At 38.2% G+C, this 14727-nt stretch overlaps 1 protein-coding gene across 1 annotated transcript; it reads right to left on the bottom strand.

Moving 5' to 3' along the window:
• Positions 1-5198: 5198 nt before the first annotated feature.
• On the bottom strand, positions 5199-14603 carry TYW5 (tRNA-yW synthesizing protein 5). The gene is made up of 8 exons (XM_086751001.1): positions 14406-14603; positions 13355-13509; positions 10451-10520; positions 9534-9578; positions 8899-9036; positions 7956-8043; positions 7306-7422; positions 5199-5593 (listed from the first exon to the last, which is right to left on the bottom strand). Exons 1-8 carry the CDS (start codon positions 14490-14492, stop codon positions 5337-5339), a joined length of 957 nt encoding a protein of 318 aa, XP_086607127.1. The 5' UTR covers positions 14493-14603; the 3' UTR covers positions 5199-5336.
• Positions 14604-14727: the final 124 nt, after the last annotated feature.

The raw sequence follows: 14727 nt of genomic DNA, 5'->3' as shown, positions 1-14727 counted from the left end.
CCTTTGGAGTTACCTCTTCAAAATTTTTAAAATGTTATATTGAACTCTCATTTCTTTTTTTTTTTTTTTTTTTTTAAGGATGGTAGATTAAAGGAAAAAAGTTTACTTCTGATGCTCATAACCTGATGAAAAATTAGACACATTTAAATACTGTTGATGGAGACCCTAAGACCAAGGCTGGCTTTCTATTGGTCTCACTGATCTCTTAACTCTGTTCAGGTAAAAGGTGACTTTTTAACTCGCATAAGATAACATGAAGTCATTAAGCAAGTAGTGGCAGAGACAGGTACTGCTTCTCCCAATGCCAGACATGCTGTTCCTGGCAATTCTTTCTGTCAGTATTAACAGCATAGTTCACTCCTTCTGCTGACAAAAAAAAAAAAACACTTGCATGGGATTAGTTGTCCCATGTCACTGTGGAAACCATGGAAAACCGATTCAGACAGTCATTTTGCATATAGTGTATGGGTTGTGAATTAGTGATGGCTTTGTCGTTATTTCCTGTCATTAGGGCTTCATTACATGTTTCCAAGTGATCCAAGAAGTGCTGAATTTTGCTTAAGCAAATGACCAGAAAAGCATCTGGTAGAACAAAAGGGAAAAAATATATTCTCATCTGTTTTTTCTTCATGGGTGTAAACATCTCATGTACTTGAAAAGGAGCAGAACACCATTACTTCAAGGTTCAGAATAAATTTTCCTTCTAGTACGCTTTCAGAGGGCACTTTTCAGTCACAATTGTTTCCTTTGTTTGGCACTTCAGAGCTGAGTTGTTTCTAAAGAAAGCACTGCTGCAAGACAAAATACAGTCAGGAGACGTACCAGTGCTGAAGTGCAAAACAAGGCTCTTCGCATCTCCCACACCAGAGCTTACCCTCAGCAATACTCCTGAGCCTTAGTGTTAGATAAAGCTATTGTATTCCTTGCAGGCTGTCTGCATAGCTCTTCTTTCTCCTTCCCCATCATGAGAAATACATTGATTTTGTGTGGTGGAAGTTTTAAGCAATTCTTGTACTGCTTGACAGCTGAAGTCCAAATGTTTTCACAGCAAAAATTGTCTGTTGCTGCGATCTACGTTATTATTGCAAGCAATAGCTTCTAAGCATTTTTCTATGAACATAGCATTACATGGAGCTGTGCATTTTACATGGTTGAGCAGTTCTTTTAATGTTTTCAATCTGCTCTTTAAAATGTTGACTAGGAACAGATCTGAACTGGAATTGGAAAGGTAGTAATCTGCTCGTGTTTCTTTCAGGAATCACCACTTAAATGAAATCATTGCTGTCAGGAATTGCCTTATACAGAGCTCAGAATCTACCCCCACTCCTAGAGTCTGACCCAGACTAAAATAGGAAATCTTAACATGCAAATTTACCTCAATCTTAGGTAACTGTAAAAAAAAAAAATCTATCCTTCTAGTAACACTGGAATCTTTGGTTATTGAGTGATAGTAACTTAAAGAGAATCCCTTGTAAAAGTTACTGCCTCAGAATGTGTATGTTCAGCACCTGTGTTGTCTACATGGAAGCATCTTAATGTCTCCGGTTTGGGAAGACTACATTTTGGCCAGAGGAAAAAAGAATCAAGCTGTACAGGATTTTTTTTTTTAAGCTGTGAAGTAATGCATGTTGGGATCACACCATATGTAACATAACCTCTACTATGGTAATATCATCCTCACTTTAGTCAAGTTAGTATTCCTGTTGTGGTCTAACAGCGTGAATGAGGCAAATAGTTTCATCCTGCATATTTAAAAAGGATTGCAAATACATTTCAGATCAAGTCAAACCCTTTCACATTAGGTGTTTAACTTGACACTTGTATTAAGAATCTAGACCCTGTGTATCTCCTGGAGAGAAACACATTCTTAAGTTAGATACATCAAATCTTCAGCACTCACATGACAGCAAAATTTTTAGTGACCTGTTTAATAGTTTGACAATATTTTGAGATAATTTTTTTTCATTTTATTCTTTGCACAGCAACCACATTAAAAAAAATATGTAAAATACTTACCTCTTGAAATTATTTGTCGTCCTTTATATTTCATATGATGAAGAATAAATAATTCTTTCCATGTGTTGATTTGCAATGAACTTATATTCAGGCTCAATGAACTTTATATTCAAAAGGCTCACTCACCAATTTTTTTTTTTGAGTAATTCAAAGTTTGGGGTAGGCCAAGTTTAAACTGCTGATTTCAGATACTGTCTATATTTAAGTATCTTAACTTATCTTTCAGTCTTGGGCAGTCTGCCTCACCTGACTTCCTCTGTTGACTACACTGTTTGAAGTGGCTGTTTTGAATCCTTAAGATGGTCAGTGTTTATTTTTTCTAATACTTGTTACCACAACTTCATCTGTTTTATTGTGGCATGATCCCATTTTGCTTTACATCTCTAAAGCACAAACTTCCACAAAATATCTGTTGCTCTAATTCTTTGTGTTATTTCAGTAATGGATTTTGTAAGTGTGGCTACATGTATTCTTAGCTGGAAGTTATTCCTTTAATGTTTTCACCATTCATTTATCACTGCTCGTTTCATACCATGTAGCACAGTGGTTAGAAAACACCAAGTGATTTTTTTCTTTTTTAATACAGTAACTTCAAGATTTTTATCAACTAGTAACATTGTGCTCAAATTAAGAAAATACATTTTTTAAACTGCTTGGTTTCTTCGTTTATAGCATTTCAGAACAACTTTTATAGAAGTTGTTAAATAAGAAATGGAAGAAACTGGTTCAAAGTTTTAAAAGGGTGGCACTGACAGAACCATTACTGTGCTGGTCTTCCCACTGATCTACATAGAATAGTTTTTTTTCTGATTATTCTTGAATGTGCACTTACATCACATCTGGTGGGGTTTACTGACACTCTTAGAGAAGTGAAAAACAAAGGGGTCATGGAGAATGGAAAAAAAAATGCACACTATCATTGCAGATATTTCTCCCAAAACACTGGAAGAGAAGCATGAGCAGGGCTGGGTTATCCACCAGCTGATCAGAGTGAGATAACCTCATTTGCTGACATACAAAAATAAAATGAAGGCTTTATTTTAAAGTTGGTAATGTGAAGAGGAAATAGCTGCACTTGCTATAGTACTTGGCTCACATTTAATTCAGCATGACCCTCTCTTCCCAGCCAGATACACACTTTCCAATCCAAACTTCATGATAGCCTTAACAAGTGAATTATTGCAGCTTTCCTGCTGGGCTGCCTCAGCACTAATAACTGCAACTGAGAGATGCAAAGGTTTCATTTGGCCTAAGGTGTATAGATTAACAGTTTAACAGCCTCCCTTACGAAATGAAAAGGGAGATTGAAAAATACTCAAAATGGCATTCTGAAAACTTGTGGCTTGACAGATGTTGTTTATGCTTTTTACATACATACCCTGAAAGAAGTATTACTGAAAATCTTATAACGCCATTAAGTGGCACAGCAGGGAATGCATTTGACCTACAGGATTTTCCTTCTTTTAACTTTCTTCTCTCCCAGGAACGTCAAATGGCTCCCAGCCTCCTTGCAGAGCATAGCAGGGACTTGTCACAAGTTGAGACATAAGCAGGTCACTCACACACTGACTGCTGCTCTATGAAGATTTCCTCATTTAAGTGTTGAGGAGGGGCTGAGAACACCAAGCTAGCACTTCTCTTTTGGGAACAGAGAATCAAGAAATGGCAGAATGAGGGATCAGCACAGTACTTCTCTGTACTAGCATATTGAGAAACTGCCAGTGGTTAGAGTTAGCAGAGATAGCTGTGCAGGCACAATGCTGGAACACAGCTTTGTCTAGCCCTGCAGGCTCTCTGAGCCTCTCCATTTAGTCCTCACGCACAAAGAGTATGCACTGTACACCTCTGCAGAACAATTCAGATGGGGCCCTCAACATTACCAGTCCAACAAAGCCAACAGGCTTCTGCAGCCTAACAGACACAGAGATTCTGTCTCAGCAGTATGCACAGGCAATCTCTGTTCGTTTTTGAACAAAAATTTTGTGAGACCTATTTGTGATCCCAAATTTGAATTCTATGCTCAGAACGTACAATGATGCCCATCAGAGTCGCTTGGCTGGTTCCATTGATGCCTATTCATTAAGATGGCCGGATGCCCATTCACATGGTAGCAGACTATTTTCACCGCGTTGAACTGCCAAGTCAAGAACAGGTTTAGAAGAATAATCTGCAGTGTTGCAAGTCCCTACTCTGGAGAAAGTTCTTTCCAACACTTAATAATATTAACACTACATATCTATTTAGTCTAAGAGTTTTCAGCAAGTTACCATCCTCAAAAAACATTGCTAGAAGTAACAGATGTACTATCTCAGATAAATACTGCACTCCACAAACAGCACAAGTAATAACATCACAGGGATTTCAAAAGGACAATGACATCTTTCCTGCGAGATGCCCTCCTTTCTCTCACAAGGCTTTTGTAAGCACTGAAATCTGCTGAAAAGTAGCGATCTACAATGCCTCTACAACAGGCTGCATCCTAAAAGGTCCGCTGCAACCCCCCTTCATATGGTAACATAATGCATCTCAAACACCGCTCCTAATTGATTCTACTCCTACTCTCAAACTACGAACTTCATTTCAGATTCTAGGACTGTTGCTGGATGGATTTGTGGTCACATTAGTTGCAAGTGTTTCACAGCTGCAGAAAGAGCAATGCTGCCTGACTGCACTGGGGCAGTGACAGACGAGGTTTCCTGCGCAATACCTTATTCAGCTAGGAAAGGGGCAAATCATTTATTGTGTGGTCAAGCTGCTGCACAATTCTAAGCTTAACGTTGCACCATTTTCCCCATGCTCACTCCCAGTTTTACCACAAGAGAGAGCAGAAATTCCCCGCACTTACTACCAGGCTATCAGTCAAAAAGAAACCATGGCAGAACCACCACCAGTGGTTTTCTTGGACCTCCTCAGAAACCACTATGGTTTTCCTAAACTTTTTACGAAACGGGTGGCATTCAGGAAGATGTTCAGTTAATTCTAAGCATACATGCTGTCAGCCCAGCCCAGATACCAAAACTTTTGGTCAGAAATATTTAAGTAGAACACTCCAAAAAAGTAGAGTTATAAGTGCAGGTGCTGCAAGTGGATGCCTCATTGTAGAAGAGAGACCACGTCCAGATCAAACAGATTGTGCACTCACTGCATGTGAAGAAAAACAAGGAAAAAACCTACAAGATGAATATTCATCTATAACAAAGTTTATCAACATAATTTTTATTAGTCTTACAGAAAGTGTATGTATGTACACATGGACAGTTTCCATATTAATATACCGTTATTTACTTTCACAGGAGCTTGCTGAATTACAATGTGTTATTTTATCCATTATCATTCCTATAGGCTTTTTCTTGGATGCGTAACACCATCCTCCGAGCATAAAAATCCCTATACTCCTCAGGTAGTTCTTCAAGTGTTTTCAAGGCCCTGTCCAAGATCTGTATAGCTCTAGAGGCTGCTGTGGGATCTTTATTTCCATAAGTGTCACCCTTATCATAGGACTCAGCAGGAAGGTGCTTCCAAAAGACATTTAGTGCCACTCCAAATTCCTCAGAAATTACATTGTGGAACCACAAAGCTGTAGAAAGAAGAATGTCTAAAATGAAAATTACTCTCTGAAATTTCCGTGTGACTAATGACAAGTGTCAGAATCACACAAACTAAATATAATTGAGGAGAAGCCTCAACTACTGTATTTTTTGTTTATTTATAGATATTTATCCCTGAATATATTGCATTGTACCAAATTTAAGAAATTCTTCAAGACATTTACATATCTTCACGCAAAAGTAACAATTGCTGAAGTATAAAGAGACACTCAAAGGTAAACAAGTGATAAGCATGTGTAGGATGAAAATAAGATGTTTTCCCTGTTTACTTCACTCAACTCTATTCTGAATGCAGACATCTGTTTGCATATTTAGTCCCTAACCTTGCACAGATTGTCCAAGCATTAAATGTAAACCCCCAGAGTCAGCCAGGTCACCCATGCAAGTTGTTTGGCTTTTCACAGTAAAGCCATGAGGCTTTTCAATTGAATCATCGTGGCTGTCATAAGGAAGCAAAGACATTGTTGCCTTTAAACAGGTATTTTACATTTAAAAAATAAGTTTAATATGGTATATTTAAATTTTGAGCTAAAAGACTGAATGCTCTGCTTTTTGCAGCTTAGTTGTTTGTATGTGCTGAAGACATCGGAAAAGTTTATTCTGAGAAACGAACAAGAAATTTCTTTCAGGTTAGGAAGAGGTGCTGCTTCTACCTTCTCCGTAATAACCGCACACATTTCTCAAAGAATATCTCCTTTTTCAGCAGTTAGCATTCCAGAATGCTGAAAAAGCTAGCACCATTCTCTGGACTCAAAAATCCCTATACTCCCCCATAATTCTTAATACTATGTCTTAAGTTTGGACCAGCACACCTGCTGGCAAACAAGAACTAGTATCCATACTGCACAGAACAAAACAGAAATTATGTAAGCTGGCATTAGCAAGTGTGACATGCCTTTCGCTAACTGTAACCAGAAGTTTCTTTAGAAAGAACTACAAATGGTAATTTCAAATTAAGTAAGAAGTCCAAGGCTAAGAATCTATTTTAAATCTTCCTAAAAAGCTACTGCTTCTTGTTTACTGCCCTGTTTATATTGCCCAGATAATATGAAAAGCAATAGAAGAAGTATCTGCCACAAACTCATGATAAGTTAAAATAAAAAAATTAATAATAAGTAGGAATAGTTCAATAGGAGCAATTCAAATGCCTTTCTCTGATCACCAGAATTGTTGTCTCAGCTGAGGAAATAGCCTTCTATTTTCTGACTGTGCAGAAAAATTATTAGGACTTGTCTTTCCATTCCCCAAAGGTGACTATAAACTTCTAGAAGGTCCAATAACTCTACTGTCCATAATTCTGTTCAGGTCACCTGCCTCACAGTTCTTAAGTGCCAGAGCTACAGAACAAAAATGGTACTTCACTCAAATTCTGTCATTAGAAAATGCAGGTCACTGAAGTAATTTCAGATTTCATTAGTTGATTTTATAGTGTTAATCTATTAATTTAGAAGCATTCAGTGGAATCTTGAGGGAAGGTAAGATTTGTAAGTAGATATAATAATACCTTTTATTAAGTTAATTAGTACAGTTGGAAGAAGTAGACAAGTTTTGCTAATGTCTTTAGGTGCTCCTACTTATAACACAGAAATGCTTTAGTAACCTCTTACCATCCCTAGCAATGAGAAATTGCAAACAAAACTGTCTTAAAAGACAACATGGTCAGGAACTATTTGTTACTTACCTGGAATAAATAATACATCTCCTGCTTCCAGAAAACACTGATAGCGCTTGGCTTTCACAAAAAGAGGATATTTCTCAAAGTCTGGGTTATCCACATCCAGCACCTCTGACTTAGTACCTAGGAAAGTTTTTAGAAGTAACAAATACATATTCCTGCTCTTCCAAACAGTAACAAAGCATTATCACATTACTGGAAATTGCAGTTCTTGAATAAAATTTAATACTGGTTTATTGTTCTGTAACTTCTAAAACCCAGGCAAACTTGACAGTACTTCTCATTCACTGAAGAGACATGTTTTCCTGTTGTCTCTATTTCTCCAGTAACTGCAAGCTTATTAACACTAAAAGACATTAAATGTCAAATTTAAAACACCGTTTTGAATCCAGGTGGAGCACCGTACTCCTCCACAGCTGGGTGTGGAAAACAAAACCTGGCAGAGCTGCTGTGCTCCTTTGCAAACTGCCTGACCTGCCCCACTAAAATGCTTAGCTGTGACTAAAGCAAACAGCATCAGAGGTAAAGGACCAAATGACTTCTTTTACATCAAGCTGTGTGTTAGTGATTTTATTTTTTCTGCAGTGCAACACTTGTGAGCTGGAAACGCAACTATGATCACCAAACTCTGAACTAGATGTATGTGACATACATACCTGATAAATATAAATATGGTGCATCTCGAGGACTATACAAAACAACTCGTTTTTTCCCTGTTACTTGGATTAAGAAGTTATCCATTACCTGGAATGAGCATAGTAAGAGAGATGTCAGCCAAGAGCTAATTAATACATAGCCTGCAACTAATCTAAAATATCATCAGGGAATTATCAAAACCTTCATATCTTAAGATTTAGCTAAAAGAGCTTCCACATATAGTTAATCTAAAAAGCTCAAGAATGAGAGTTACTGTATTCCTTAGCTGCACATTCTTGACAAATAGTGTATTTGGAAACACAGCATTGCTTTCCAACAACTTTATGTTTTTCCTTAAATAGGAATAAAGTTGTTTCATCTCAAAACACAAACATATAAACCAGCAAAATATAATACAAAATATGTTTTTAATTCCTTTTCTTTTTCAGTATTACCCCTACATCATGTTGCTGACTTTCTATTCATAAAGAATTATTTTTCCTAATTATATTTTTCTTATGAATAAGTTTATTCAGAATTACACTGCACAATGTTAAAAGACAATCTTACTTGGAATCTACTGCATTGCAGCAACAGACCACCCAAGCCATTGTACAATTACCAACAATCTGTTCATTAGAATAAAAAAATTAAGGTAATCTTCAAGACAAAAATATTGAAAGTTACTTTGTTTCAGATTTTTAACTGAAACTCAAAACAGTAAAAGAACAAAATCAAACATTTAATCTTATAAGTATGAAATTAGACAAAAAACCAGTAAGATATTATGCCCACACAATACATCTATTTAAAGTTCACTATACCACTGAATGTGATTAATTTCAGTATTTCCAAACATGTAGAACTTGTCATTAACAGATCTTTGTCAGAGATTTGCAGCTTAATACCTGAAATCCATAATGCCATCTGCAACATTTTATGCTAAGCAGATGTATTACCTACATCATAATGTGTCCATAACTGTAATCCAGCTGAGCTGATGCGGAAGACGCTAGAGAAAAACTGTTCCTTCTCAAAATACTCTGGAATCTGAACATCTTCTGCCAAAATAGGAAACTGCTTTCTGATATCTGCAATATCCTGAAACAAAAAGTACATAACTCTTAGAGAACCATATATGCACTTTAAAATAAGGGAGGACTTCACTATCATTTCCCATCATATGAAATAGAAGGCCATAGCTTCAGCATTGGCTGAAGCAATGCTTTTTGGTGGTCACCCTTTCAGCGCTGACTTAGTCAATGATATTAATAAGAACAGCCAGAGAGCTGCTTTGAACCACAACTGCTAGAAATCACAGTGAAGAAGCAAGAGATCATCAGAAATCTTTTTATATTAGTTTAGAACAAAAGCTAAAGAATTGGAGGTCAGAAATGTATTCTCCAGTGATCAGCTAAGCTTTATTTTAAACACTTACTTTTAAATATTCTGACATAAATCCAGGCAGATTCACAGGCCTAGTGACCATAAACAAGTTGTATGCCTGTACTACACAGCCAGTGGATGACAACAGGCTTTTAAAAATATTCCTAAACTGTGACTTCACAGTATTAGAACTGTAATCTCCTGTAACTCACCTTCCTAGCATCTTCACCCACTGATCTCAAATAGTACTTTTCATCCTGAAGAGAACACAAAAAGAGATTTTTTTTTTAATAAGAATTACAAACACAATTAAATAAAGAGCCTGTATTTTCTCATTAATCTAATGCAGGGCTTCATTTAATATACGATACAAATAAACGGCATTTACAAATTCAGCTGCTTTGTTATATTGCCTTCACTCTACTGCTCCCTGCTGTTCATCTCAAGAAATGGGAAAAATATGTTAATTGAGTGTAGAAGAGTGAAGTAGGGGGAGACTTGTCAACTGCTTCAGCATTGCTGTTACAGAACGGATTCAAAGCAGATTATAATTTAAGTTCTTCAGAACACTTATGCAGGAAGCTATTTCAATTGGCTTCAAAACTTACAGCATCCTATGTAGCATAAAAGGTGAAAAGCATGTTTGCATTCAAAACTTGCTTCCTAATCACAGTTGTCTGAGAAATCTCTAGTTTGAACACCGATACGTAAAGACAGCCACACATTGCTACTCACAAATTACGTTACAAGAAATTGTATTTTGATAGCAGGTGTAATCAAGCTCTAAAATATCTTCATGACATTTTCTTGCAAAACACGTAAATTATACAGTTATTATTGTAAAGTGACATTTGATTTCTCAATTTTATGCTGGAATTTTTGCTCATGTAAGCACTTTTTTGTTAACAGAAACAGGACCACTGAAGTTAACCACACTGTACACATACAAGTTCTGAGAAACATTATTTCTCCCCACATTTTTTTTTTGCCTTGGCTCCAAGCCACACAGAACAGTTAAATCTAAGATGAAGTGCTTTACTATAGTAAGATTTAAAATTACGATTCATCATTTTCCCCTCCATATACTGGCAAAATAACTGACAGAAGAAACTGACACTAAGGAAATTACCTCAGAAAGAAAGTACTCCTTGTGTTTGACTTCAGCTGCTCTTCGTACAAATACATCAAAAGGCAGAGTTCTGAAATATAAATATTTAAATTTAAACAATGAATCAATGTAACAACACGTAGTCTAAATGACAGATTTAAAATCATAAGCTCTATTACCATATCTAGTATAACTGAAGACGCAATGTGCTGCTGCTTTTTTTTTTTTTTAACGTGGTAACTAATCAATGTTTACAGCATTCAGTAGGGTTTTGTGTATCTCCAAGGATGGAGACTCCATAACCTCACTGGGCAAGCTGTTTCATTGTTTGACCACCCTCGCTATAAAAGAAGGTTTCTTTTTTTTTTTTTCAATAGTTCAACAGAATTTCCAGTATTTCAGTTTCTGCCCACTGCCTCCTGTCCTGTCACCGTGAACCACGGAGAAAAATCCAGCTCCATTGTCTTTACTCCCTCCATCAGCTATTTATACACTTCAGTAAGATCCCCTCTTGAGCTTAAGAGGTCTGAATGGTTTGAGTCACAGTGCAAGAAATTTCTTCACAGTCAAACTAGACTCAAACTGTGGACAATGCCTGACAATACTTGCTTAGACTATTTCTCTAACTGTGTCATTTTTAGGCATTTACTGTACCTTTTAATAAATTTGCAGAAAAGCTCAGCATCAAGAAAACTACTGCAGGTGATACAAATATGTTTATATCTATGCATTTTTTTGCTATAAATTTCTGCATGAACAGATACCTTATCTTCATTTGTAGAGCTATAAAATTTACTTCATTTATCTGATTTTTTTTCTAATATGTGCTACCTCAACTGAGGAAAACACAGGAATCTTGGAATCGTCAATGTTTCTTTACGGTTTTTGTTGAATCTATTAAACACAACTGCAGAAGATTCAAAAAGAATCACTGGGCATTAGAGCCTGTCCCTCTGAAGTCAATCGAAGTGTTACATACTTATTTAAATAATGGGAGCTTTTCATAAGGATTACAGAATTTGGCATCAGTTGATAGCTGAGTGGCAAACCAAGCACAAGTAGTAATAGGACATGTATTCATTATTGTTAATTCAATGCTATGGTTATTCAACTCACGGTCTCACATTAAGTGTCACTGGATAACGAATATATTGCAAGTAAACATCAAATTTCAGAGCAACCACCAAGTACCCAAGGTTAAGAAGAAACTACCTTCAATGAAAATTTTTCATGATCCCGTTATCCCTTCTACCAGAATGTGACCTGTATCCAACAGTATTTAGACCACTTCTCTAAACATTTTAGGCTTGTTTATAATAATGAAATGCAAGAACCACTGAGGTCAATGGAAAAACAAACAAACAAAACCCAACCCTCTGACTTCAGCTGAACTGTTATATCATGCCCATTTACATTTGCTACTGAATAAAGTGAGAGCACAGCTCCATGACAGCTTAAATTGATGCATGCTGGTGCTGCCACAGCTCTGCCCTTGCTGTCTACCCTAATCATCCCATCTCCTACCTTACACTAGCGCAGGCACTCATCTGACCTTATGGTGAACCTGCTAGCAACGCTAGAACAGCAGAAAAATACTCAGATTTCTGCAGCACATCACAACGTGGCTGAATGAGTTTCAGAACCAACACAAAGACAGAGTAGGAGCACACAATTTACAACAGGACTGCAGTACTACTCACGTGTGTCAGTTTAAAAACATGGAACTACATGTTAAGTCCTCAGTGTTTCTATTCTTTTAGTTCTACTTCATATTAGAAAGAGGGGCTTGCTGTGGAAAGGGTCAAAGCTTCCTGAATTTCTAGTGACATAGGTGAAAGTCCTGACACCTGCTACGGTGAAGCACCATCAGAGCACCTCCATATGGCTGTCTACAAACCTGCTAAAACTAGCATGCCAGATCAACTATATGAACTCGCAGCAAGAGATGTTATAATAAAAACCAAAATGGAGCAGAGAAAAGGAAATTCGGAGATAAGGCAAAGTCATTCATGTGCAGCCTAATTTCAAAGACTCAAAAGTTCATTATGCAGTGAGCAGAATATAGCATGATTATAAGGTGTTTTTTCCCCTGAAGAGCAGGCTCCACTCAGAGAGACTCATAGCTTGTTTACACTTACAGTGTATGCTTCTGCTGTCTTAAAATTTTAACAGACTAAACACATCCGGTTCCCACTTAGGAAAAACAAACAATACCTAAAATAAAGGAGCATTTAACCTTGAAGAATGCCACAATGACTGAGATTAGATGAACTGTGAAGAAACATTTTGGCAGCTACATGAGAGGAACTTCAGAGATCAAGAGTTCAGGTGACCCATATAAAGATTACAGAGCTGTGAAATGTGCAGTATCCAGTAGTTTGAACATTCTGAGAACTGCACATGCTAACTTTGAAAGGAGCTTGGTTTTAATAAGTAATGTCCCTCCTAGAATGCAATAATATACCTGTCACATGCTAGCATTCAAAGAGATTCAGACACCTGGTGAGTCAGAAACTAGCACTGTTCAGTAACATTGAAAATGGACCATATAATTAGAACAAAACAGCATATCATCTAGTATCAAGGGGGTTTTGGTTTGTTTTTTTTATTAAGGCCAGCAAATGCCAGTCTCAAATTTCCTACAGGAGTGCTCTGCCAAGATATCTTTATAGCACTTCATGACATCACTTTTAAGGCCCTGTTTGGCCCCTCCTTTCACTCTAGTATTTATTCAGGATGTTGAGATACTTGTGAGATACTGAATGAAAAGAAGAGGGAGAAATCAAGGACAGCACTTTGATATGTAATTTAAAGTTTTCACAGAGTATCTTCATTATTTTCACCCTCAGCTTCAAACACATGCACTGTATGTCTGAAAGTTACAAGCACTTGTTTTTAAATACAAGAAGCTTTGGAATGAAGTACCTATACACAAAGTTCTTACTGAGGAAATCCATCTGTGGCACTGCAGAAACATGAATCTTTACTTCTTTAGATCCTTCGGCTTGGCTCAAGTAATCTACTGTCCACTTGGTTGTACAAGTGCCCAATTCCATTCCTTTCAGCACTACTGGCTTTCTCTAAGGAACAAAAAAAAATTAAATGATGAAATGATCATAGCATCCAGTGGGAAAAAAAAAAACAGAATTAGTTTTTCAAACTAAGTACATGCAAACAAGTCAGATGAATACCAAGACTCGCTACACAAAGTCACAACTGATCTGTTCACAAATGAACAAAGTTAATCAGAATGCTCAATGTTGAAACAAAATGCAGTCAGTCATGGGGCTGTTTCTATATTTACTATATCCTCTTTCCTAGCAGGATCAGGAAGAATACAGAGACACAAAGACAACTTTAACAATAACTTTTTTTGCTGGGGCCATTAAGGAATCTAGCCAGACTAAGGAATAACTTTAGTCATTCTAGCCAGAGCTTAGCAGAAAAGAGGCAAAAGACCATACAGATAAGGTGTAGCCTGTGAGCTGTGGCGGTGCTATATGTTCTCATTAAAGAAGCTCTTTCCACCTGTATTAAAGCTCCTTGACACTGACAACCACAAACAGGTTTGATCCAGCACACACACAAAAAAAATCGGCAGAAAGACACTTTTGTTTTGAATCGGGACCTTGAAGATGAAAAGCAGCAGCGAGGTCAAAGCAACAAAACCAGCATTTGCACGGTTTTTTACCCACTGTCAACGAAAATGAACTCACAGGTCAGCTGTCAGAGCCTTTCAGCAGCTCAGAAGGGACTTGCCTGTAGAAGCTCCCTGCTCCTAAACTCACATTCAGCCTAATGGGCCGTAACACCTCTTGGGAAACACGTGAACCCCAGGCCCGTGGCTCGGCGGCACAGCCAGCGTGCTTCCCCGCGCGGTCCCAGCCCGCTCCAGCGGGCCCCGCTCGTAACCCCCGGGCCCACCCGCAGCCATCGCCGCCGAAAAGACCGCGGGCCGAAAGGTGCCGAGCCGTACCCGCGGGTAGATGTCCCGCAGGAACTGCTCCCGCGTTACCCCGGCCAGCCGCGCCACCGGCACCACCGGCTGCGCCCGCCGCGCCATGGCCGCTTCCGTGCCTGTGACCCGCGTCCGATTCCTGCCGCTCCCCCCGGAAAGAGGAGCTCGAGCAGAAACATTCCCCGCCAGGCAAGGACCGGGGAGACAGCAAGTCTGTCTCCCTCCTCTGGAGGGCGGGTCCCGCTTCTCTGAGTCAGCGCGATCCAGAAGCGCCAGACCTCCACAGCCGCTGGAGGACGCTTCGCCGCGGGGGAACCAGCAGCGGCGGCTCTTGTTTCCC

Source organism: Chlamydotis macqueenii, chromosome 6 (assembly GCF_036417535.1).
Source record: "Chlamydotis macqueenii isolate bChlMac1 chromosome 6, bChlMac1.mat, whole genome shotgun sequence".
Taxonomy (NCBI): domain Eukaryota; kingdom Metazoa; phylum Chordata; class Aves; order Otidiformes; family Otididae; genus Chlamydotis; species Chlamydotis macqueenii.
This window is presented reverse-complemented; position numbering and strand designations above follow the sequence as displayed.